This window comes from Ptychodera flava, unplaced genomic scaffold, assembly GCF_041260155.1.
Source record: "Ptychodera flava strain L36383 unplaced genomic scaffold, AS_Pfla_20210202 Scaffold_35__1_contigs__length_1935909_pilon, whole genome shotgun sequence".
NCBI classification, from domain to species: domain Eukaryota; kingdom Metazoa; phylum Hemichordata; class Enteropneusta; family Ptychoderidae; genus Ptychodera; species Ptychodera flava.
In genome coordinates, this window is record NW_027248357.1 from 286,603 (window position 1) to 312,359 (window position 25,757).

Here is a 25,757-nt window from a genome sequence, read left to right on the forward strand (position 1 = left end):
TTTCTTGATATTTATTTATTTTTAGCTACTATAGACTATAGTCTATAGAAGCTATTGGGATGGGTATCCGTCCGGCGTCCGTCGTCAGTCTGTATGTATGTATGTATGTATGTATGTATGTATGTATGTCCGTTTGTGAGGCGTCCGTCCACTCAAATATCTTGAGAACCGCAGTACTTACTGATTTGATATTTGTTGTGTAGATGAAAAATAAGATTTTGAGAAACTATTTTTTTTTAATTTTTTGATATTGTTGAAAATAGGCAAATTAATGCCAAAAAAGGTGTTTTTGGTAAAAAATCTTCTTCTTCATAACCGCTGGTCAGACAGCTTTGTTATTTGGTATACAGGTCCCTAGGGATAACCCAACTTAGATTTGTTCAAATTGTGATGAAATATGCAAATGTGTATTTTTAAGGAATTTTTTTGTCATTTTTGGTCAAAGTTTGACTTGCATTGTATGTAATTCTTGTACTGTATAAACCCTATCAATTCACCCAGAAAAAAATAATTAATATGATTTTAAATAATTGAATTAATTAGGAAATCATCAAAGCCAAAATAATTTTAGTGTGGAATTATCAGAAAGTTCAACTTTTTTTGACAGTTCATAGTGAATTGAGGATTAAAACATGTAAAAGCAACTTTCCTGAATCCCAACTTTGATATATTCTGAACCACCATTTATGTTATCTAAAAGAAATTGCTCATAATAGTTTGTCATGATAGGGTGGTCAAATAAATAGAGATAGAGAAAGTTCTAATTTCCATTTATGGTTGACTTGGTAAGGATAAAATAAGATTACTTTTTGAGGAAAAAAATAGAGTGGTCAATTAAAATAGTGGTCAAAGTGATAGTGTTTTTATGGTAAATCTGGGCTGTAAGTGTAAGATTCCTCCTGTGCTATTTATAGCAATTATGCAATCTGTGTAAACAGTGCAATGAAAGTGTAACATGATTCCTTATAATGCTTTTGATGACCTTGAACTTCTTAAGTTTCAAACATTTGTCTCTTCAGTGTGCTTTCTCTGAGTACGTACAGTCTCAACTTATTCAACAGAACTTACTGACAATGTTAATTTGAAAGTTAAAATGTGCTTGGTTAATAGGATGAAAATACTGATATTGAAAGGTAACCAGCTCAAGATTCTTTATAACCTGACAGATATGCTGTTTTTTTATGACGTAAATCTTGATTTAAGCAAGTCTTGTTTACTTTAATTAGAATGTAATTAACTCTCGTTATTTGCTATTATAGACTAATATAGTCTGATGAAATATGCAAATCTGTATTTTTACAGAATTTTTTCCATTTTTGGTCAGGCCATCCTGAAATGAGCTATCAAAGATATCCACCTTCTTCATCAATACATGTGTCACAAAAGGTTATTCTCTACATAACACAGCAGAGCTCTGTCAACTGTTGAGTCGCTTGTTTTTTCAAAACCGCTGGCTTAAATTTTCCTTTTTCGCTAAAAGCTCACCCGATGAAATACTAACTCGGTTATATGATATTTGGTTTACATGTCCCTAGGATGACCTTAGTGAGATAATTTCATACAGTCAGGAAATACTTAATTTTGTATCCATGTCTATAGTAGCTTCAGGGACTTTGGCCCTATGTTTTATTTTGCATTGCACAAATATCAAATTGCGTTCAGCTATTAATAATTCTAGCTTTCTTTCGCTTTGTTTTTTGTTGCTTTTTTGCTTTTTATTTTTTACCTTCTCGTGTCTATTTATAGACAGAGAAGGTATTAGAGTTGAAAACCAGTATGCTGGTGTCAACTTCTACTTCTGTCTGTCAATACTTCCGTCTGTCAAGATCCGTTGATGTCATGCCATTTTGATGGGTCATATCATAACTGGTGGGGGTGTTCATGGTTCAGGTTGAGGTGTAGGAGAACGATTTTGGGCTTTGACAAAAATCAAAAGGGACTCAGCGGCATAGCCACAGTGTTACATGTAAGCCTTAGATTCTCCAAGGTTCTTAGTTGACTACGATCTATTACAGACTACTGAGCTGACGTTAGGGGTACTCACTTTGTGTTTGCTCACTCTGTGTGCGCTAGTGTTTGGTACGGAGTTGCGTGGATATCCCCTCATGGCCTCACGTGATATGGGCCTGTTGCATAATCTGCAGATGATCATATGCCTCTGAGTCTGAAAACGGTCATTGTGTAAGCCTGTCGGCATTTTCCTTGCATTTTTTCTCATTTAATTTTGCAAAATATCGGCGAGTACCTCAATATTTCAAGATAACTCTTTCTTCCCAATCGTCATAGAGTCATATGAACGAAAATGAGTGAAAGTTTTAGACAGGAAAATCGGACGTCGGCCATGTTCAATGTTTACAGTACAATCAGAAGTTTATGTGGAGGAAATAACTAACAAACACTGTTCATGATGCCCGCCCTCTAGAGGCAGACCTTCCTATATGAAGTACCACATTTGATGCTTGTGGAAAGCTTGACCACACAAAGGAGCATTTTAACTTTTAGAAAATGACAAATTGAATAAGAAGGTATTCTGAAAATGTCAAATACTGAGGAAAAATGCGCAAATATTCAAAATAAACAGGTTAACTGACTGGTCAGCAAAAAAAAACAATGAAAATGTTTATGATCAAAAGTTTTTGAGATGCGCACATTTTAACAAATACAGACATTATTAACATTATAAATATAAGACCAAACTATTTTTTCAGGGATGGGACAGGTTGGAAATGAGGGGTGAGAGTCAAAGGCACTCCTATTGCTGCTTGTGGATGCAGCCACACCATTTCATTTACAGCATACTTATTCACTGTGTTGTGTTCAAGTTCCATATTGTACTGACTGTCATACAAGGATAACATAAGCAAATCAAATCAAATTAGAAAAGGATCAATGCTGTTGTGTGGATTTTGCTGAACATGGCTGATTTTAATATTTCGCCCTACATATTTGGTATCCAGCAAAGGCATATTTTGATGTAAAGTCAAAATTAACACTACATTGCTGACAATATATGTTACCGTTTCTGCATGAACTTTTCTTTTTAAATTATAGTATATATAGTAGTACTTCGAACAGATTAACAATTATCGTGATGTCAACCCATAATTTTACATCACAAAGACTGTAATTCTGCCAATTATTTTTATTTTTCAGTCATTTTATAAATTTTGCACTGCACAAGATGATTGAACAAATTGCAATGTTTGAATTTGTAAACTCAAAGAATAAAAATCCTTTGGTCTCAGATTAAATTATTTTTTGAAAAGAAATTTACTCTTAAACACTTTTAGCATATATTCTTACACGGTCATGTATTTCAAGGAAAATATGGCTCTTAAAAACAGTAATTTCTTCACTTTCAATTTTTTTTGAATACTATGACAATTATCAGCCATGAGGTTTTACAAACACAAGACCAGATAAGCGTTTTTCATCATTTCCACAGGACTCTTTGGAAAATCCATAAAAAAAACAGTTAAAAGTGACTTAAAATGATCACTTGGTATACATTTAATTTACAGATGCCAGGTTGTGTATTTCACATGCACTCAGGTCAGTAGGGAAGTGCGTCATTACTATTTTGGACTGTTAATTCTTATTTCTGAATTGTTTAACTTTTTTTCCACATTGAACTATCTTTAGGCAGTTTATACTGTAGCTTAGAATATTTTTGATTGATGTATTTAATCATCTTTGGGTTCTTTGGGTCCATATCCCACCTCATGCCCCTACATCATCAACTATTTACCAACAACTCCATGCCAACAACCAATTACCTGACCTGGCCACACATTAGAGAAGGTACAGCGTCATTGACGGTATTTTCTCTAAATACTCTCTGTACGTGGCGCTATACCGTAAGTCATACGCCTTCCATATGGTGCTCATGGGTTGAATGAGATTAACAATGGCGGCGGATACGAACGCTTCCCTCGTATTGAGAGAGAAAAATAGGCTTTGCGTAAGTTCACAAGCGCGGCTGGGCACATCGTGTACCTAGGCGAGGTGGGTGTGCTCGAAAACGAAGATCAATGGAAGTTTTGGATTCAAATCGGCTGTTTTCGGCGGAGAAACTACCCGCCGTATTCTGAGGAGCCACCAGCGGTTTTTAGTCCCCACGGACACCGTCCGGGGGACTTATAGGTTTGGTCATGTGCGTGCGTGCGTGCATGCGTCCGTCCGTCCGTTCACGCAGATATCTCAGAGATGCCTGGAGCGATTTCATTCAAACTTGGTACAATGATTACTTCATATGTCATACATATGCACGTCTTTTTTTTTTGTGATACGATCCAATATGGCTGCAGGCGGCCATTTTATTACGATTTTTTCATGTACAGAGCCATAACTCAGACATGTTTCAACCGATTTTATTCAAAGTTGGTACAAGGACATTGACCAATGTCATAGATATGCACGTCAATTTGTTTTGTGATACGATCCAATATGGCTGCCGTGCGGCCATTTTGTTACGATTTTTTCATGTACAAAGCCATAACTCGGACATATCTCAACCGATTTTATTCAAAGTTGGTACAAGGACATTGACCTATGTCATACATATGCACGTCGATTTGTTTTGTGATACAATCCAATATGGCCACATGGCGGCCATTTTATTACGATTTTTTCATATACAGAGCCATAACTCAGACATGTTTCAACCGATTTTATTAGCTACTATAGACTATAGTCTATAGAAGCTATTGGGATGGGTATCCGTTTGGCGTCCGGCGTCAGTCTGTATGTATGTATGTATGTATGTATGTATGTATGTATGTCCGTTTGTGAGGCGTCCGTCCACTCAAATATCTTGAGAACTGCAGTACTTACTGATTTGATATTTGTTGTGTAGATTAAAAATATGATTTTGAGAAACTATTTTTTTTTAATTTTTTGATATTGTTGAAAATAGGCAAATTAATGCCAAAAAAGGCGTTTTTGGTAAAAAATCTTCTTCTTCATAACCGCTGGTCAGACAGCTTTGTTATTTGGTAAACAGGTCCCTAGGGATAACCCAACTTAGATTTGTTCAAATTGTGATGAAATATGCAAAGGTGTATTTTTAAGGAATTTTTTTGTCATTTTTGGTCAAAATTTGACTTACATTGTATGTAATTCTTGTACTGTATAAACCCTATCAATTCACCCAGAAAAAATAATTGATATGATTTTAAATAATTAAATTAATTGGGAAATCATCAAAGCCAAAATAATTTTAGTGTAGAATTATCAGAAAGTTCAACTTTTTTTACAGTTCATAGTGAAATGTCTACATCTTGGAGGATTAAAACATGTAATAGTCCGTGGGCTAGAGGGGGTCTACGTGCACCCCCCCCCCCCACAGGATAACAAACCTGTGTTTTTCAGAACCCTTGGGATCCCTAGAATACGAAATGGAATTTTAACAGGAAAAATATAGGGACGCAATAGCTGTTATGGTCATGTTTTGAAGGGTACCGCAAAATCACGATTTTCCAAGCCAAATGCATTTTCGTCAAATCTGTCTTCTTGTAAGTCATGTGCTGAGCTCATTTTTTAACATAACCTCACTTGTTTGGTATCATTAGAAAGGGAATTTATTCTTCTTTAAGATGACATATTGCATTATGCAATATCTTCTACAGTTTTTGTCAAATATAACCAAAACTTACCCTTACCCAAAATTTAACATTGCAAATTACAGTGAAACTCAAATTCTACCAATTTTTTAGCTGGGCATAATAAAATATGCATTGCTTTGTCTGAAATCTGTTTTATTTGATACAGGGACATGTCAGAAATATGAAATAGACTTTTAACAGAATAAATATTGGGAATCTACAGCTGTAACAGTCATATTTTGAAGGGTACCGCAAAATAACAGTGTTGCAGATTTACATGCATTTTTGTTAAAACTGTCTTCTTATAAGTTATCTGCTGAGCTTGTTTTTGAATATAACCTGGCTTGTTAGGTATCATTAGAAAGATAATTTACTAATCTTTGAAATGACATATTGTAACATGCAATATAGTGTTTAGTTTTCATGATATGTAACCAAAACTTACCCCATACCCCAAAGTTTACATTGAAAATTTCAGTCATAGCTAAAACCAAATTCTACCATTTTTTTAGCTTGACACAGAAAATCTGGCCGTTTTTGCTATGAAATCTATTTTATTTGGTACAGAGACATGTCAGAAATATGAAATAGACTTTTAACAGAAAAAATATTGGGAATCTACAGCTGTAACAGTCATATTTTGAAGGGTACCGCAAAATAACAGTGTTGCAGATTTGCATGCATTTTTGTTTAATTTGTCTTCCTATAAGTTATCTGCTGAGCTTGTTTTTGGATATAACCTGGCTTGTTAGGTATCATTAGAAGATAATTTACTAATGTTTAGAATGACATATTGTAACATGCAATATCTTGTGTAGTTTTCATGATATATAACCAAAACTTACCCCATACCCAAAGTTTACATTGAAAATTTCAGTCATAGCTAAAACCAAATTCTACCATTTTTTTTAGCTTGACACAAAAAATATGGCCGTTTTTGCTATTAAATCTGTTTTATTTGGTACAGAGATATATCAGAAACATGAAATAGACTTTTAACAGAAAAAATATTGGGAATCTACAGCTGTAACAGTCATATTTTGAAGGGTACCGCAAAATCATAGTGTAGCAGATTTGCATGCATTTTTGTTAAATTTGTCTTCCTATAAGTTATCTGCTGAGCTTTTTTTTGGATATAACCTGGCTTGTTAGGTATCATTGAAAAGCTAATTTACTAATGTTTAGAATGACATATTTTAACATGCAATATCGTGTGTAGTTTTCATGATATATAACCAAAACTTACCCCATACCCCAAAGTTTACATTGAAAATTTCAGTCATAGCTAAAACCAAATTCTACCATTTTTTTACCTAGACATATAACATCTGGCCATTTTTGCTATTAAATATATTTTATTTGGTACAGAAACATGTCAGAAATATGAAATAGACTTTTAACAGAAAGAATATTGGTATTCTATGGCTGTAACAGGCATATTCTGTGGAGTACTGCAAAATCACAGCAGTGCAGACTCATATGTGCTTTTGTTAACTTTGTCCCATTGTAGGTCTTCTGCTGCGCTTATTTTATTACATAACCATGTTTATTTGGTATCATTAAAAAGCTAATTTACTACTGTTCTAAATGACATATTGTTATATGCCATGTCTGATATAGTTTTCATGGAATATGAGGAAAACTTACCCCATACCACAAAGTTTATATCGAAAATTACTTTCGTAGCTATCGTCAAATTCTACCAATTTTCTAGCTAGACTTAACAAATAAGGCAATGCTTTATATGAAATCTTTTTATTTGGTACTGAGGAATGTCAGAAATATGAAATAGACTTTTAACAGAAAATATATTGGGACTCTACAGCTGTAACAGTCATATTTTGAAGGGTCTCGCAAAATCAACGTATTGCCAACTCGCTTGCTTTTTTGTTAAATGTGTCTTCTTATAAGTCATCTGCTGAGCTTGATTTTTGACATAACCTGGCTTGTTAGGTATCAATAGAAAGGTAATTTACTAGTCTTTAAAATGACACATCGTAATATGCAATGTCTTGTTTAGGCTTCATGAAATAGGACCAAAACTTACCCCATACCCCAAGGTTTACACAGCAAATTACTGCAAATCTGAAACTCTACCTTTTTTTACAATTTATTAACTTTATATACCAAAGGCAATGCTTGTATGCAATCTATGAAATCTGTGATTTGTTAAAAAAGTATGTCACAAATATGAAACTAACTTTTAACAGGAACATAATATGATTTTGTAGCCTTTTGGATCATATTTGGAAGGGTACCCAGGTATCAGGGCAAATTTGCCGAAACACATACATTTGCAATATATGGGTCCCCCCTCCAAAATGATCCAAATGGCTACTAAATTGTATCATCTTCCCGTTATAAGTTAATTTTATACTTGTGACATACTTTTGTAACAAATAAATCAGATTTTAAACAAGAATTGCCTTTTGTATTATGTGCAGCAAAAATGGTAGATTTAAGATAAGCCGTAATTTGCGATTTGAACTTTTTGGGTATGGGGTAAAGTTTGACCATATTCCAGGAAAACTATGAATGACATTGTATATGACAATATGTCATCTTAAAGAAAATAAATTGCCCTACTAATGATACCTCACAAGCCAGGTTGTGTCACAAAATAAGTTCAGCAGATGACTTACAAGAAGAAGAATTTAACAAAAAAGGTGCCAGTTTGCGATACTGCGATTTTGCATTTCCCTTCAAAATATGGCTGTTACAACTATACAGTCCAAATATTTTTTCTGTTAAAAGTCTATTTCACATTTCTGACATGACCCAGTACCATATACAACAGATTTAATACCGAAACAGAGCTATTTTTATCATGTCTAGCTAAAAATTCACGGAATTTGATCACGTTATCTATGACAGTACTTTCAATATAAACCTTGGGGTATGGGGTACGTTTTGGTCATATTCCATGAAAAAATTTACAAGATATTGCCTGTTACAATATGTCATTGTAAAGAATATTCAATTACCTTTTCAATGATACTAAACAAACCCAGTTATAATCAATAACAAGCTTAGTAGACGACTTATAAGATGACAGATTTAACAAAAACGCATACGAATCAGGAATACTGAGATTTTGCTGTACCCTTAAAAATACAGCTGTTACAGCTATAGAATCCTAATATTTTTTCTGTTAAAAGTTCATTTCATATTTCTGATATGGCAAAATACAAAATAAAACAGATTTCATACAAAAAATTGTCTAATTTTTTATGTCTGCGTAAAAAATTGCTTGAATTTGACAGTAGCTATGACAGTAGTTTTCGATGTAAATTTTGGGGTATGGGGTAAGTTTTGGTCATATTTCATAAAAATCTGTACAAGATATTGCATGTTACAATATGTCATTTTAAAGACTAGTAAATACTCTTACTAATGATACCTAATAACTTACATTATTTCTATAAGAAGCTCAGCAGATGACTTAAAAGACGATAGATTAAAAATAGTTCACAAAAATGCACACAAGTCAGGAATACTGAGATTTTCCTGTACCCTTCAAAATCTGACTGTTACAGCTGTAGATTCCCAATATTTTTTCTGTTAAAAGTCTATTTCATATTTCTGATATGTTCCTGTACCAAATAAAATAGATTTCATAGCAAAAACGGCCATATTTTTTGTGTCAAGCTAAAAAAATGGTAGAATTTGGTTTTAGCTACGACTGCATTTTTCAATGTAAACTTTGGGGTATGGGGTAAGTTTTGGTTATATATCATGTAAACTACACAAGATATTGCATGTTACAATATGTCATTTCAAAGATTAGTAAATTATCTTTCTAATGATACCTAACAAGCCAGGTTATATTCAAAAACAAGCTCAGCAGATAACTTATAAGACGGCAAATTAACAAAAATGCATGCAAATCTGCAACACTGTTATTTTGCGGTACCCTTCAAAATATGACTGTTACAGCTGTAGAGTCCTAATATTTTTTCTGTTAAAAGTCTATTTCATATTTCTGACATGTCTCTATACCAAATAAAATAGATTTCATAGCAAAAACGGCCACATTTTTTGTGTCAAGCTAAAAAATGGTAGAATTTGGTTTTAGCTATGACTGAAATTTTCAATGTAAACTTTGGGGTATGGGGTAAGTTTTGGTTATATATCATGGAAACTACACAAGATATTGCATGTTACAATATGTCATTCTAAAGATTAGTAAATTATCTTTCTAATGATACCCAACAAGCCAGGTTATATTCAAAAACAAGCTCAGCAGATAACTTATAGGAAGACACTTTTAACAAAAATGCATGCAAATCTGCAACACTGTTATTTTGCGGTACCCTTCAAAATATGACTGTTACAGCTGTAGATTCCCAAAATTTTTTCTGTTAAAAGTCTATTTCATATATGTGACATGTCTCTGTACCAAATAAAATAGATTTAATAGCAAAAACGGCCAGATTTTTTGTGTCAAGCTAAAAAAATGGTAGAATTTGGTTTTAGCTATGACTGAAATTTTCAATGTAAACTTTGGGGTATGGGGTAAGTTTTGGTTATATATCATGAAAACTACACACAATATTGCATGTTACAATATGTCATTCTAAACATTAGTAAATTATCTTTCTAATGATACCTAACAAGCCAGGTTATATTCAAAAACTAGCTCAGCAGATAACTTATAAGAAGACAGTTTTAACAAAAATGCATGCAAATCAGCAACACTGTTATTTGCGGTACCCTTCAAAATATGACTGTTACAGCTGTAGATTCCCAATATTGTTTCTGTTAAAAGTCTATTTCATATTTCTGACATGTTCCTGTACCAAATAAAACAGATTTCATAGCAAAAACGGCCAGATTTTTTGTGTCAAGCTAAAAAAATGGTAGAATTTGGTTTTAGCTATGACTGAAATTTTCAATGTAAACTTTGGGGTATGGGGTAAGTTTTGGTTATATATCATGAAAACTACACACAATATTGCATGTTACAATATGTCATTTCAAAGATTAGTAAATTATCTTTCTAATGATACCTAACAAGCCAGGTTATATTCAAAAACAAGCTCAGCAGATAACGTATAAGAAGACAGTTTTAACAAAAATGCATGCAAATCTGCAACACTGTTATTTTGCGGTACCCTTCAAAATATGACTGTTACAGCTGTAGATTCCAAATATTTTTTCTGTTAAAAGTCTATTTCATATTTCTGACATGTCCCTGTATCAAATAAAACAGATTTCAGACAAAGCAATGCATATTTTATTATGCCCAGCTAAAAAATTGGTAGAATTTGAGTTTTACTGTAATTTGCAATGTTAAATTTTGGGGTAAGGGGTAAGTTTTGGTTATATTTGACAAAAACTGTAGAAGATATTGCATAATGCAATATGTCATCTTAAAGAAGAATAAATTCCCTTTCTAATGATACCAAACAAGTGAGGTTATGTTAAAAAATGAGCTCAGCACATGACTTACAAGAAGACAGATTTGACGAAAATGCATTTGGCTTGGAAAATCGTGATTTTGCGGTACCCTTCAAAACATGACCATAACAGCTATTGCGTCCCTATATTTTTCCTGTTAAATTCCATTTCGTATTCTAGGGATCCCAAGGGTTCTGAAAAATACAGGTTTGTTATCCTGTGGGGGGGGGGGGGTGCACGTAGACCCCCTCTAGCCCACGGACTATAAAGGCAACTTTCCTGAATCCCAACTTTGACATATTCTGAACCAACATTTATTGTGCCATGTATGTTATCTAAAAGAAATTGCTCATAATAGTTTTGTCATGATAGGGTGGTCAAATAAATAGAGATAGAGAAAGTTCTAATTTCCATTTATGGTTGACTTGGTAAGGATAAAATAAAATTACTCTTTGAGGAAAAAAATAGAGTGGTCAATTAAAAGAGTGGTCAAAGTGATAGGGTTTTTATGGTAAAGCTGGGCTGTAAGATTCCTCATGTGCTATTTATAGCAATTATGCAATCTGTGTAAACAGTGCAATGAAAGTGTTACATGATTCCTTATAATGCTTTTGATGACCTTGAACTTCTTAAGTTTCAAACATTTGTCTCTTCAATGTGCTTTCTCTGAGTACGTACAGTCTCAACTTATTCAACAGAACTTACTTACAATGTTAATTTGAAAGTTAAAATGTGCTTTGTTAATAGGATGGAAATACTGATAAAGATAACCAGCTTAAGATTCTTTATAACCTGACAGATACATATATGCTGTTTTTTTGACGTAAATCTTGATTTAAGCAAGTCTTGTTTACTTAAATTAGAATGTAATTAACTCTCGTTTATTAGCTACTATAGACTAATATAGTCTATAAAAGCTATTGCGATGGGTATCCGTCTGGCGTGCACCGTCAGTCTGTATGTATGTATGTATGTATGTATGTATGTATGTATGTATGTATGTATGTATGTATGTCCGTTTGTTAGGCGTCCGTCCACTCAAATATCTTGACAACTGCAGTACTTACTGATTTGATATTTGTTGTGTGGATAAAATATATGATTTTGAGAAACTGTTTTTATTAATTTTTTGATATTGTTGAAAATATGCAAATTAGCACCAAAAAAGGCGTTTTTGGTAAAAAATCTCCTTTTTCATAACCACTGGTCAGACAGCTTTGTTATTTGGTATACAGGTCCCTAGGGATAACCCAACTTAGATTTGTTAAAATTGTGATGAAATATGCAAATCTGTATTTTTACGGAATTTTTTTTTCCATTTTTGGTGAGGCCATCCTGAAATGAGCTATCAAAGATATCCACCTTCTTCATCAATACATGTGTCACAAAAGGTTATTCTCTACATAACACAGCAGAGTTCTGTCAACTGTTGAGTCGCTTGTTTTTCAAAACCGCTGGTCAGACAGCTTTAATATTTGGTTTACAAGTCCCTAGGATGACCATAGTGAGATAATTTCATACAGTCATGTATCCATGTCTATAGTAGCTTCAGGGACTCTGGCCCTATGTTTCAAAGTTGGTACAAGGACATTGACCAATGTCATACATATGCACGTCGATTTGTTTTGTGATACGATCCAATAAATTAAATTAATTGCTAATTTGCATTTACATGATGAACTTTTGTTTTTAGGGTGAATGTCCAGAAGCACTGGATCAAACTTTATAGAATATGGTACCAGTGATAATCTATCAGTGTTATGATAGGATGCAAAATGTTTTGCAACATCCTGTTGATTAAATCCTATTTGACTCATTTAATGACCTTTAGGATGGTGGCCTACATTGGTTTTATATTTTCAACACCATGGAACTCATTCTTGGCCATTGAGCGCCATTTGTATCAAAGTATTTTTATCACAGACCTAATTAATGAAGAGGACTCTATCCTCTCTGAGGACTTGTAATCAAAGTACCCATTAACAAGTGGGGACTGTGTCATCAACGATGACTTGTTTCTATATCAGTCTGCAGGGCTGTGGTGGGAGGCCGTTTAACACCGGTAACACACAGCCCTGCCATGCAGAGCTAGGCATAGCATAGTGAACTGTCTGTCACCGCACCGGCATGCGTTGGCTGCACGTAAAAGCAACTCAACTTTCCAAGATCAAACAGTCAGTATCTTGTGAAAACAGCGACATAGCAATGAAAATTGTTTTAGTCAGTGGTAAAAACTCTTAACAGATGAAGCGTTAATTGCTTTTAATCAAATGAAAATGCATGTGGCCTCGGTTTTCAAGTTCAACGGCCTAGGTCCGATGTCTCCTCTCGTCTGATATACATTTCCGTGCGTTGTCGCCCCCGTATGTATCTGTTGCGTTTTTACCGTACATGTAGGCATTTGTAATCTGTGTACTGTAATTCCCTGGACTGCCTTGCTTTTAGTTGTATTCTGTTGTTGTATCAGCCCTCACTATAGGTACGTGCATGGTACGTGCTTGCATATTAAAATCCCAAGCACTCTTTCATTCTGCACCAATCTTCGTCACACACTGTCTTTTCTTCCGCTGCTCTGGTCTCTGGAACTTCGCTTTTGCTTGCAAATGTTTTCTAGTATGCATTATTTTCATGATTTTATTTTCAAACCCCAGTTGGTTTGTGTTAATGTGACTTGGGTAGAAGTATCACTGCTCACTGATTTGGACCATGCCTACGTGTTTTAATGGGTTAAATAAAATGGGTGCCGCACTCATAAAATGGCGCCCCCACAGAAAAGTACAAAAAAGCAGTATTTCCTGTACATACATGTTGTGATCATAAAAGGAACAAGCATGATGCCATTTACTTGAATGCACAGCACACACTGGTCAACATTTTGTTGTAGTAATCTTTATTTTCTTTGTCACATGATTAGTTTTTGAAAATGGCGGGAAATCTAAAATGATGTTAAAACGTTTGAATTTACATGCCACTTTCGACACTTATGACAGTGTTATACACTTATTTAGTCTTTAATGGGTCTTATTCAAAAAGAACTCTTAGAAAACAGGGGATATTTTGAGATCAGTTTATTGCACATTTGCAGCTATTGGGGCTTTAATGTGCTATATGGTCAGCCCAAAAATATCTGTTGACTCTTTTTTAAGGGTAATTTTTCTCATACTTACACATATTTATTGTTCCCAGTATTAGAGTAAGATTTGCAAATGGTGTGTTCTTTGTTTTGCAGATTAACAAGAGAGGGGCCAGCACAACGAGTGATGAAAGTAGAGTACCAACCTCTGCCAGAGATTATGTGGAATCATTGCATCAAAATTCAAAGACCACACTTTTATATGGCAAAAACAATGTACTTGTGCAGCCGGTAGGTTATTCCTGTACTGGTTTACATTTTTAGTCATTTCGACCCTGTGAGGTCGAGGATTAATGTGATGGCGCGGCATATGCCGTGGATGGAGGTATTTCAGAATTGCTTCAGTAACTTTTTCTGAAATTTGGTCTGATGGTCCCTAGGGCAAAATCACTGATTTGATCATTTTGATGTTTGGCATGGGTGTTTGTATAGTTGAAATGCCTTCAGAAATGTTTCAGTTTGGTGATGCATGCCTTGTATTAATTTTAAATAATACTTTTTATACATTTTTACTTTATATTTAGTTGATTTTTGTTCAATTTGCTAAAGCTACCGTCTGCGCATGCACACAACTGCCAAACAAGTCATCACAGATGACACAGTCCCCGCTCGCACCATTAATTGTGATGCACAGAAACACTACAATACAATGACTGTGTGCCAAGTTTGAATGAAATCTATTCAGGGATAGTTGAGCTATGGTTCAAAAACATGAAAAAATTGCAATTAAATGGCCACCAGGCGGCCATATTGGATCATATCATGAAATAAACTGACGTGCATATATGCCATAGTACTTTATCTGTATACCTCAGAACTTATCCTTGCACACAGTTTGAAAAAAATCAAGTCAAGGATAACAGAGAAACGGCTGCCGACGGATGGACGGACAGAAGGACAGACAGACGGGTGAAAGGACGGACAGGACCCAGCCTATAAGTCCCTATAGTTTTTTACATGTCCTTGGCCATAACTCTGGCAAGTCTCAACTGATTTTATTCAAAGTTGGTACATGGACATTGACTTATGTCATACATATGCATGTTGATTTTTTAGACAGTAAGATCAAATATGGCTGCTAGGCGGGATTTTGTTACGATTTTCTCATGTACAGAGGCATAACTCAGACATATTTCAACCAGTATCATTCAAAGCTGGTACAAGGACATTGACCTATTTCATACATATGCTCGTCAATTTGTTTCATGTCATGTAGCAGTATCATGTCAATTATTGAAGTTTCGTAATTAGGCTGATATGTCAAGAAATACTGCATCAAATTTCGTGAAACTTGGTACAGATGTTAAGCTCACATTGCTTTAACAGTGGAAAAGACATTTATCAGTGTCATTTTAATTAATTTGTAATTGCATATGTAATGAACTTTCCTAATTAGAGTGATATATCCACAAATACTGCGTCAAATTTGATGAAACTTGATACAGATGTTGATCTCATAGTATTGTAAATACTGCATCAAATTTTATGAAATTGGTACCGGTGATAATCTGTTAGTGTTAGGATAATATGCAAAAATGTTTGGCAACATCTTGTCAATTAATTCCTAGTTAACTTGACATTTAAAGGGATATAGTCGTCGGAACTGCGCTCAAAGGTCGTATGGGACCCATACGATCCATGGCAACAATGTATCCAAGGCACAATGGTGATTGATGACAGTTAAAACATGTCTGTCATAATCTATCATCGTATAATTTAAATGTTGCAGCTATGATGATGAGGTGCATCTTGATATCGTGCACGAAATACATTGTTTGTAAACAAGAAACTCGCACAGGCGCAGTACCGACGAATATATCCCTTTAATGATCTTTTGTAATTAGGATGGTGGCCTACATTGGTTTTATGTTTTCACCACCATGGAACTCATTCTTGGCCATTGAGCGCCATCTGTATCAAAGTATTTTTAACACAGACCTAATTAATGAAGATGACTCTATCCTCTCTGAGGACTTTTTATCAAATTACCCATTAACAAGTGGGGACTGTGTCATCAACGATGACTTGTTTTGGGTAATTTCATCAGTTGTGTGTTGATTTTGACATCATTGTTGACTTCAGTCGCTAAAGACAGTGTGTGCTTATATGTTGATCGATTTATTTAGGAAGTACGCGCATTTCAGAATAAGGGCATGATCCCACATGGCAATTTGGCATGATCATACATGATCCGAGATTGCACTTTAGCACAGTTTGTCAGCTCCGCTGTCAGCGACGCGGAGCTTATCAAATAGGTTGATTTTCCGTCGTTGTCGTTTTGGTGTTTTTGGTAAAAAAATCTTCTTCTCTGAAACCGCTTGTCCGATTGCTTTGAAATTTGATATGCAGTTTACTTAGAGTGACTTCAGTCAGATTTGTTCAAATCGTGGTGAAATTTGCATATTTGTATGTTTAAGGCAATTTTTGTCATTTTTGGTAAAAAAATCTTTAAAAATCTTCTTCTTCAAAACTACCAGTAAGATAGCTTTGATATTTGGTACATATGTCCCTAGGGATGATCTTTTTCAGATTTGTTCAAATTGTGCAGAAATATGCAAATTTGCATTTTTAAGGCAATTTTGGCCATTTTTGGTCAAAAAATGTATTTCTCAAAAAGAACTGGTCTGATAGTTTTGAAATTTGGTATACAGCTTTCTATAGATGAGCTAAGTAATATATATTGAAATTATGGTGAAATCTGTAATTTTGTATTTTTGGGGCAATTTTTGCCATTTTTGGTCAAAAAAATGTGTATTTCCAAACTACTCATCTGATAGCTTTGAAATTTTATACATAGGTTCCTACAGATGAACTAAATGGTATTATTGAAATTATGATGAAATCTGCAATTTGAATTTATGGGGCAATTTTTTTCCATTTTTAGTCAAAAAATGTGTATTTCCACAACTACTCATTTGATAGCTTTACAATTTGGTATGCAGGTTCCTACAGATCACCTTATGATATTTATTGAAATAATGATGAAATCTGCAATTTTTAGCTCACATTTGGTATACCAATGTGAGGTAATCGTATAAGCTGAATCAGTTCATTTGCATGCCATTTACATGTCTGTATGTATGTATGTATGTATGTATGTATGTATGTATGTATGTATGTATGTATGTATGTCCGTCCACGTCAAAAACAGCTAAACCGCAGCACCTACTGTCTTAGTATTTGGTGTACAGGTGCACCTAGGGGTGGAGATGTGAATTTGTTCAAATGAAGATGTCAGTGCCAAAAATATGCAAATGAGGGGAAAAAAGGAAAAACCCTGCAAATTGCTAAAACTCTGTAACCATTGGTCAGATTGGGTTGAAACTTGGTGTGCAGGTTCCTTTAGGCATTCTAAAGTAGGTGTTTAAAATTTGGGATGAAATTTGCATGTTTCTATTTTTAGGGTAATTTTTTCAGTTTTTAGTCAAAAAATGTTTTTCTCTGAAATCACTCGTCTGATTGCTTTGAAATTTTGTATACATGTTTCTCAGGATGACCTAAGTTAAGTGTATACAAATTGAATTGAAAATGTAATATTTGTAATTTTGGGGCAATTTTCCAAATTTTTGGTCAAAACTTTTTTTATTGAAAAATTACTAATCTGATAGCTTTGATATTTGGTATACAGGTTTCTAAGGTTGATCAAAATCAGTTTAATGAATATCGTGAAGATATCTTAAATTTTGTATTTTTGCTGAATTTTTTGGTTACTTTTCTCATTTTAAGTAAAATTTCTTCTTCTCTGAAACTGCTAGCCCAATTGCTCTCAAATTTGGATTGGATGTTTGCAAGGGTGTTACCCTTCTAATTGTTGAAATTACGACAAAATTGGAAATATTACTGTTTTGGGGCAATTTTTGTCATTTTTGGTCAAAAAATCTTAAAAAATATATTCTTTTAAAGCCCCTGGACAGACAGCTTTTATATTTGGTGTACAGATGTCCAGAGATGACAATAGTTAGATATGTGGAAATTGTCCTGAAATATACAAATTTGTATTTTTAAGACAATTTTGTCATTTTTGGTCAAGAAAACTTATTCTCAAAATTACTTGTCTGATAGCTTTGTAATTTGGTACAAAAGTCCCGGGGGATGTTATTTGATAAATTTTCTGCTCAAAGTGTTGGGAAACCCCCAAATTTTTATATTTTAGGTAATTTTTAGTCCCCACGGACACCGTCCGGGGGGACTTATAGGTTTGGTCATGTCCGTGCGTGCGTGCGTGCGTGCGTCCGTCCGTCCGTCTGTGCGTCCGTCCGTTCACGCAGATATCTCAGAGATGCCTGGAGCGATTTCATTCAAACTTGGTACAAGGATTACTTCATATGTCATACAGATGCACGTCGATTTGTTTTGTGATACGATCCAATATGGCCGCCAGGCGGCCATTTTATTACGATTTTTTCATGTACAGAGCCATAACTCAGACATGTTTCAACCGATTTTATTCAAAGTTGGTACAAGGACATTGACCAATGTCATAGATATGCATGTTGATTTGTTTTGTGATACGATCCAATATGGCCGCCAGGCAGCCATTTTGTTACGACTTTTTCATGTACAAAGCCATAACTCGGGCATATCTCAACTGATTTTATACAAAGTTGGTACAAGGACATCAACCTATGTCATACATATGCATGTCGATTTGTTTTCTGATACGATCCAATATGGCTGCCAGGCGGCCATTTTATTACGATTTTTTCATGTACAGAGACCTAACTCAGACATGTTTCAACCGATTTTATTCAAAGTTGGTACAAGGACATTGACCAATGTCATAGATATGCACGTCAATTTGTTTTGTGATACGATCCAATATGGCTGCTGTGCAGCCATTTTGTTACGATTTATTCATGTACAGAGCCATAACTCGGGCATATCTCAACCGATTCTATTCAAAGTTTGTACAAGGACATTGACCTATGTCATACATATGCACGTAGATTTGTTTTGTGATACAATACAATAAATTAAATTAATTGCCAATTTGCATTTACATGATGAACTTTTGTTTTTAGGGTGAATGTCCAGAAGCACTGCATCAAACTTTATAAAATATGGTACCAGTGATAATCTATCAGTGTTATGATAGGATGCAAAAATGTTTTGCAACATCCTGTTGATTAATTCCTAGTTGACTCATTTAATGAACTTTAGGATGGTGGCCTACATTGGTTTTATGTTTTCATCACCATGGAACTCATTCTTGGCCATTGAGCGCCATCTGTATCAAAGTATTTTTATCACAGACCTAATTAATGAAGAGGACTCTATCCTCTCTGAGGACTTGTAATCAAAGTAACCATTAACAAGTGGGGACTGTGTCATCAACGATGACTTTTCTTTTGTGACCTTAAATGACCTACACCAACCCAGGATATGTTGTGAGAGAGTTTTGAAGGCTGTGAACATAATTTTGTCATATTTAATATCAATTTGTAGTAAAATTTGATCCAGAAAACAAAGCTGAGGTAAATTTTTTCATTGCGAACCAATTTTTGCAACTTTTGCATGTAAGACACACAAGAACTGATGAGAAATTTGGATCCAGGATAATTCCAGATGTCGTAATCCCCCCACAGTGGAAGGCATTTCACTATCTGTAACTGATTTAAGTGTTGTTTACACTCAAATGATAGCACTCATAGCATTAATTAAAAAATCCCCAAGGTTGTAAATACATTTCCTGCCAGCTGGTCTTATATAAGGGGTGGAACATTTGATATTCAGGAGGGGGTAGGGGATAGAAGATTGATGAGGTAGCGTTACTTTTTACCAGATCCCTTGAACATTTTTTCCCACTCTTTATTTTTTCCCCACTCTCCCACCTTTTCTTTTGTCAAGCTTCTCTGGCTAATTTTTTTGTTGACATTTGCTTATGTATGTAGGATCTGCTTGTCCCATTGCTATAGAAGTTGATATGCATGTTCCTAAAGGATGACCTCCATACCTAAGTTGCAGACCTTATTTGCTTTTGTCATTCTTGTTTTTCTGGTTTAAATATTTCTTGAATTTACCAATTCAAACCGAATGTGAGCACACTGTCCTTGACGGTATTTTTTAATTTTGGGGCAATTTTTGCCATTTTTGGTCAAAAAATGTGTTTCTCAAAAAATACTGGTCTGATAGCTTTGAAATTTGGTATGCAGGTTTCTACAGATAAGCTAAGTAATATGTATTGAATTTCTGATGAAATCTGTAATTTTGTATTTTTGGGGCAATTTTTGGTCAAAAAATGTGTGTATTTCCAAACTACTCATCTAATAGCTTTGAAATTTGGTATACAGGTTTCCATAGATGAACTAAATGATATTTATTGAAATTATGATGAAATCTGCAATTTGAATTTTTGGGCAATTTTTTCCATTTTTAGTCAAAATGTGTTTCTCTAAAAGTACTGGTATAACAGCTTTGAAATTTGGTATACAGGTTTCTATAGATGACCAAATTTGATCTTTTGAAATTAAGATGAAATCTGCAATTTTTATTTTGGGGGCAATTGTTGCCATTTTTGGTCAGAAATTTTATTAGTCCCCATGGACACCGTCCGGGGGGACTTATAGGTTTGGTCATGTCCGTGCGTGCGTGTGTGCGTGCGTGCGTCTGTGCGTCCGTCCGTGCGTGCGTCCGTCCGTCCGTCCGTTCACGCAGATATCTCAGAGACGCCTGTAGCGATTTGATTCAAACTTGGTACAAGGATTATCATCTATGCCATACATATGCACGTCGATTTGTTTTACGATCCAATTCAAAATGGCCGTCTGGCAGCCATTTTGTTTCCTGTATTTGATGATGGTGCGTATGTTCACGCAAATTTCTCAGTGATTCTAAGAGCGATTCCATTCAAACTTGGTACATAGATTACTCTATATGTTATACATATGCACATGGATATTTCTTTTGATCTGGTCTAAAATGGCTGCGTGACAGCCATTTTGTTTCCTATATTTTACGACTGTACATCTGTTCACGTAAATTTCTCAGAGATGCCGGGGCGCGATTGCATTGAAAGTTGGTACCTATAGTAATCCTTATCACATATATATGCTTGCCGATTTTTGTAATGATTCGATCATAAATGGCTGTGTGACGGCCTTTTTCTTTCCTGTATTTGATATCCATCCACAGGGGTCCCGGTATGATCCACAGGGGTTCCAGGATGAAATTAATACTAATGCTGTGTCTATGCATAGGGGCTCATGAATGCAGATATCTGAGATATTCCTGTGCCAATTCTTTTTAAACTTGGTACAAGGATACTACACTATGGGATTTACATGCAGGTCTATTTATATTGGTATGGCATGCATAATTAGGTCTAATTTGCATAATTCAAGATTAGAGCGCAGTTTCTGGTACAACTGTACTAATTTGATGAAACTTTGTGCAGATGGTTTTAGTCCCCACAGACACCATCCGGGGGACTTATAGGTCATGTCCGTGCGTGCGTGCGTGCGTGCGTCTGTTCACGCAGACATCTCAGAGATGCCTGGAGCGATTTCATTCAAACTTGTCACAAGGATTACTTCATATGTCATACAGATGCATGTCAATTTGTTTTGTGGTACGATCCAATATGGCTGTCGTGTGGCCATTTTATTATGATTTTTTCATGTATAGAGCCATTACTCAGGCATGTTTCAACCGATTTTATTCAAAGTTGGTACAAGGACATTTACCGATGACATAAATATGCACACCAATTTGTTTGTGATGCAATCCAATATGGCTGCCTTACGGCCATTTTTTTTCAATTTTTTTCATGTACAGAGCTATAACTCAGGCATATCTCAACCGATTTTATTCAAAGCTGGTACAAGGACATTGACCTATGTCATACATATGCATGTCAATTTGTTTTGTGATACAATCCAATATGGCTGCTAGGCGGCCATTTTATTACAATTTTTTCATGTACGGAGCCATTACTCAGGCATGTTTCAACAGATTTTATTCAAAGTTGGTACAAGGACATTGACCTATGTCATACATATGCACATTGATTTGTTTTGTGATACGATCCAATAAGGCCGCCATGTGGCCATTTTATTACGATTTTTTCATGTCCTGAACTACAGCTCAGACATGTATCAAGCGAATTTATTCAAAAGTATATTTATCACAGACCTAATGAAGAGGACTCTATCCTCTCTGAGGACCTGTAATCAAAGTACCCATTAACAAGTGGGGACTGTGTCATCAACGATGACTTGTTCTCAAAAAACTACTCATCAGATAGCTTTGGTTGACATGTTCTTAGGGATGATCTGATGTGATATATTCAAAGTAAGATGAAATCTTCAATTGTGTATTTTTAGTCCCCACGGACACCGTCCGGGGGGACTTATAGGTTTGGTCATGTCCGTGCGTGCGTGTGTGCGTGCGTGCGTCTGTGTGTGTGTCCGTGCGTCCGTGCGTCCGTCCGTTCGTTACACAGATATCTCAGAGACCCCTTAAGCGATTTCATTCAAACTTAGTACAGTGTTCGCGCTACTGCTCACCAGACGGCAAAATGGCGAATTGATTCACTCATTGGCGACTCAGACGGTCCGAACAATCGCCAGACTGGCGACTCAAAATTTGCACGTTCGGTCACTTTGTTCTACGATGTTCTGTTGCATTGCGGTGTTTGTTTTACTTCTTGGGAAGTCTTTCACCATAGTACTACCGTACTCATCTAAGTATAAGCCCCGCCACTGTTTTCAGAGTATAATGGGTCGTACAAGTTGGTAAAATTACTTTTCAGATCAAAGAAACTAATGGGACATCGAAGTTCCCGTGATAGTATCGTGAGGAAAATGGCACGTATACATGTACTTGTGCCCCTCCGAAATGTCCCCCGTTACCTAAATAGAATAGTCCCACTTCAGTGACGTCCGCCATTGTTCACGTTCACGCTGTCCTGTTTTCCCGGGAGGTTGTCATAGTCTAAACATGCAATTTCAGTTGTTTTCAGCGATCATCCTTTCATCTGTGAAGAGCTTTTACCGGTGACCATTACAATTTTCACTGCTCTGCTGTTGTTTTCACAAGACACGGACCGTTTGATCTTGGAAAGTAGAGTTGCTTTTACGTGCAGCCAATGCACATGCCAGTTCACGGGTTCAAACCATGCTCTTGAACGTGAACGGCAGCATACATGATGTCTTTGTTTCACGTTTATATTTTATTTCAAGGTATGATTCAAGCTGAAATGTCACCAAAATGTCACTTTTATAGCGAGGGATTGTGCAAACCAGTTTGATTTGAAACAGCTTTGTAAAACACTGTTTACTTAGCTCGGAAATTGTTACTGAGTTTTGCTGTCTTTTGGCCATGCACGGACGTGTATCAGTATCAGTACTAGTGATCATGGCATGCCATGCCACGTTCATGAAGATCTTGAGGATGTTACTCTTTTCTGTATTTTTTTGTACTTCACAATTTCTTTGGTTGACGTTTGAAAGTTCAAGTGGTGTTCAATAGTCATGCATGAGTTTTGATACGAAGCATTCTTTTTATTGAACTATTAAAGCAGCACTGAGGATACATATGATGATGAGAAAGTGGCAGACTTCTGAAATATTTGGTTATCATTACTCTTGAGTGTTTAATGATATCACCTTTGACCCTTCGAGATGAATGTGTGTGACCCTTGACCTCACCTCTCAAAAGAAAAATCTGGCTACTTGTGTTCACACTGTATTAGCCAAAAAGGCTAATCAGCTTGAGTAGCCAGAGCAAACCCTGTAGTACGAGGATTATCACCTATGCCGTACATATGCACGTCGATCTGTTTTACGATCTGATTCAATATGGCCGTCTGGCAGCCATTTTGTTTCCTGTATTTGATGTTGGTGCGTATGTTCACGCACATTTCTCAGTGATGCTACGAGCGATTCCATTCAAACTTGGTACATAGATTACTCTATATGTTATACATATGCACATTGATTTTTGTTTTGATCTGGTCTAAAATGGCTGCGTGGCGGCCATTTTGTTTCCTATATTTTACGACTGTGCGGGCGTTCACGTAAATTTCTCAGCGATACCGGGCGCGATTGCATTAAAAGTTGATACCTATATTAATCTCTATCACATATATATGCACGCCGATTTTTGTAATGATTCGATCATAAATGGCTGTGTGACGGCCGTTTTCTTTCCTGTCTTTGATATCCATCCACAGGGTCCCCAGGATGAAATTAATATTAATGCTGTGTCCATGCACAGGGGCTTATGAATGCAGATATCTGAGATATTCCTGTGCCAATTCTTTTTAGTCCCCACTGACACCGTCCGGGGGGGACTTATAGGTTTGGTCAGGTCCGTGTGTCCGTGCGTGCATGCGTCCGTCCGTCTGTTCACGCAGATATCTCAGAGATGCCTGGAGGGATTTCGTTCAAACTTGGTACAAGGATAGTACCCTACCTCATACAGATGCACGTCGATTTGTTTCACGATGCGATCAAATTTGGCCGCGTTAGAGGACTTTTTAGTTTACACCTCCATAGACTCCCATGTATCCTATAAGGCTGTTCTCCATAGACTCCCATGTACCGGTATACGGCCAAGAAAAATAAAATTTAGTTTCTCATCGTATTCATATTGCAAAAAGGATGCAGTGACACAGTTTTTAGTCCCCACAGATAAAGTTCAGGGGGCTTATAGATTGGGTCATGTCCATCCGTGAGTCCATCCGTTCACGCAGATATCTCAGACACTTTGACAAAATGTTACGTGACCTTGGTGACCTTTGACCTCAAATATACATATTTGTCCATAACTCAGTAACCACAAGTGCTAAACCTTTCATATATAGTATGATGGGACACCTTATGATGCCACATATTGTACCTCATTAATTATGTGCATATCTAATTTTGAGCGAGCCAATAGAGCTAGAGGTCTGATTTTTGGTATATAGGGATAACTTAGCAATACAATTTTTCTGACAAAATGTCACGTGACCTCAATGACCTTTGACCTCAAATATACATATTTGTCCATAACTCAGTAACCACAAGTGCTACACCCTTCATATTTGGTATGATGGGACACCTTATGACGCCACATATTGTACCTCATTAATTATGCACATATCTAACTTTGAGCGAGCCAATAGAGCTAGATGTCTGATTTTTGGTATATAGGGATAACTATAGGATAGAAATTTTTTGACAAAATTTCATGTGACCTCGATAACCTTTTACCTAAAATACATGTTTATGTCAATAAATAAGTAACCACAAGTGCTATGTCCTTTATATTTAGTAGGATGGGAGACCTTATGAAAACACATGGTTAACCTCATTAATTATGCACATATATAATTCTGGGCAAGCAATAGAGCTGGAGGTCTTGATTTTTGCATATAGGGATTAATTAGCAATACATTTTGTTTTTCAAAATGTCACATGACCTTGATGACCTTTGACCTTGATTATACTTATATATGCATAACTCAGTAACCACAAGTTCTTTACGCTTCAATTTTGATAGGATAATAGACCTTAAGATGTCACATCTTGTACCTCATTTATTATGCGCATATGTATTTCTTGGCTGGCCAATACAGCTGGAGGTCTGATCTTTTTTCCTGATTTAGAACCATAACTTAGACATGCCTCATGTGTTTC

The 25,757-nt window shown here is 35.6% G+C and overlaps 1 protein-coding gene across 1 annotated transcript in view; it reads left to right on the plus strand.

Annotated features, from left to right (window-relative positions):
* The window catches only part of LOC139127705 (small G protein signaling modulator 1-like), a 276,762-nt gene that overhangs the window by 26,482 nt on the left and 224,523 nt on the right, over positions 1–25,757 (plus strand). The window contains 1 exon segment of the mRNA XM_070693601.1: positions 14,233–14,367. Within this exon segment, the coding sequence (XP_070549702.1) occupies positions 14,233–14,367 (135 nt within the window).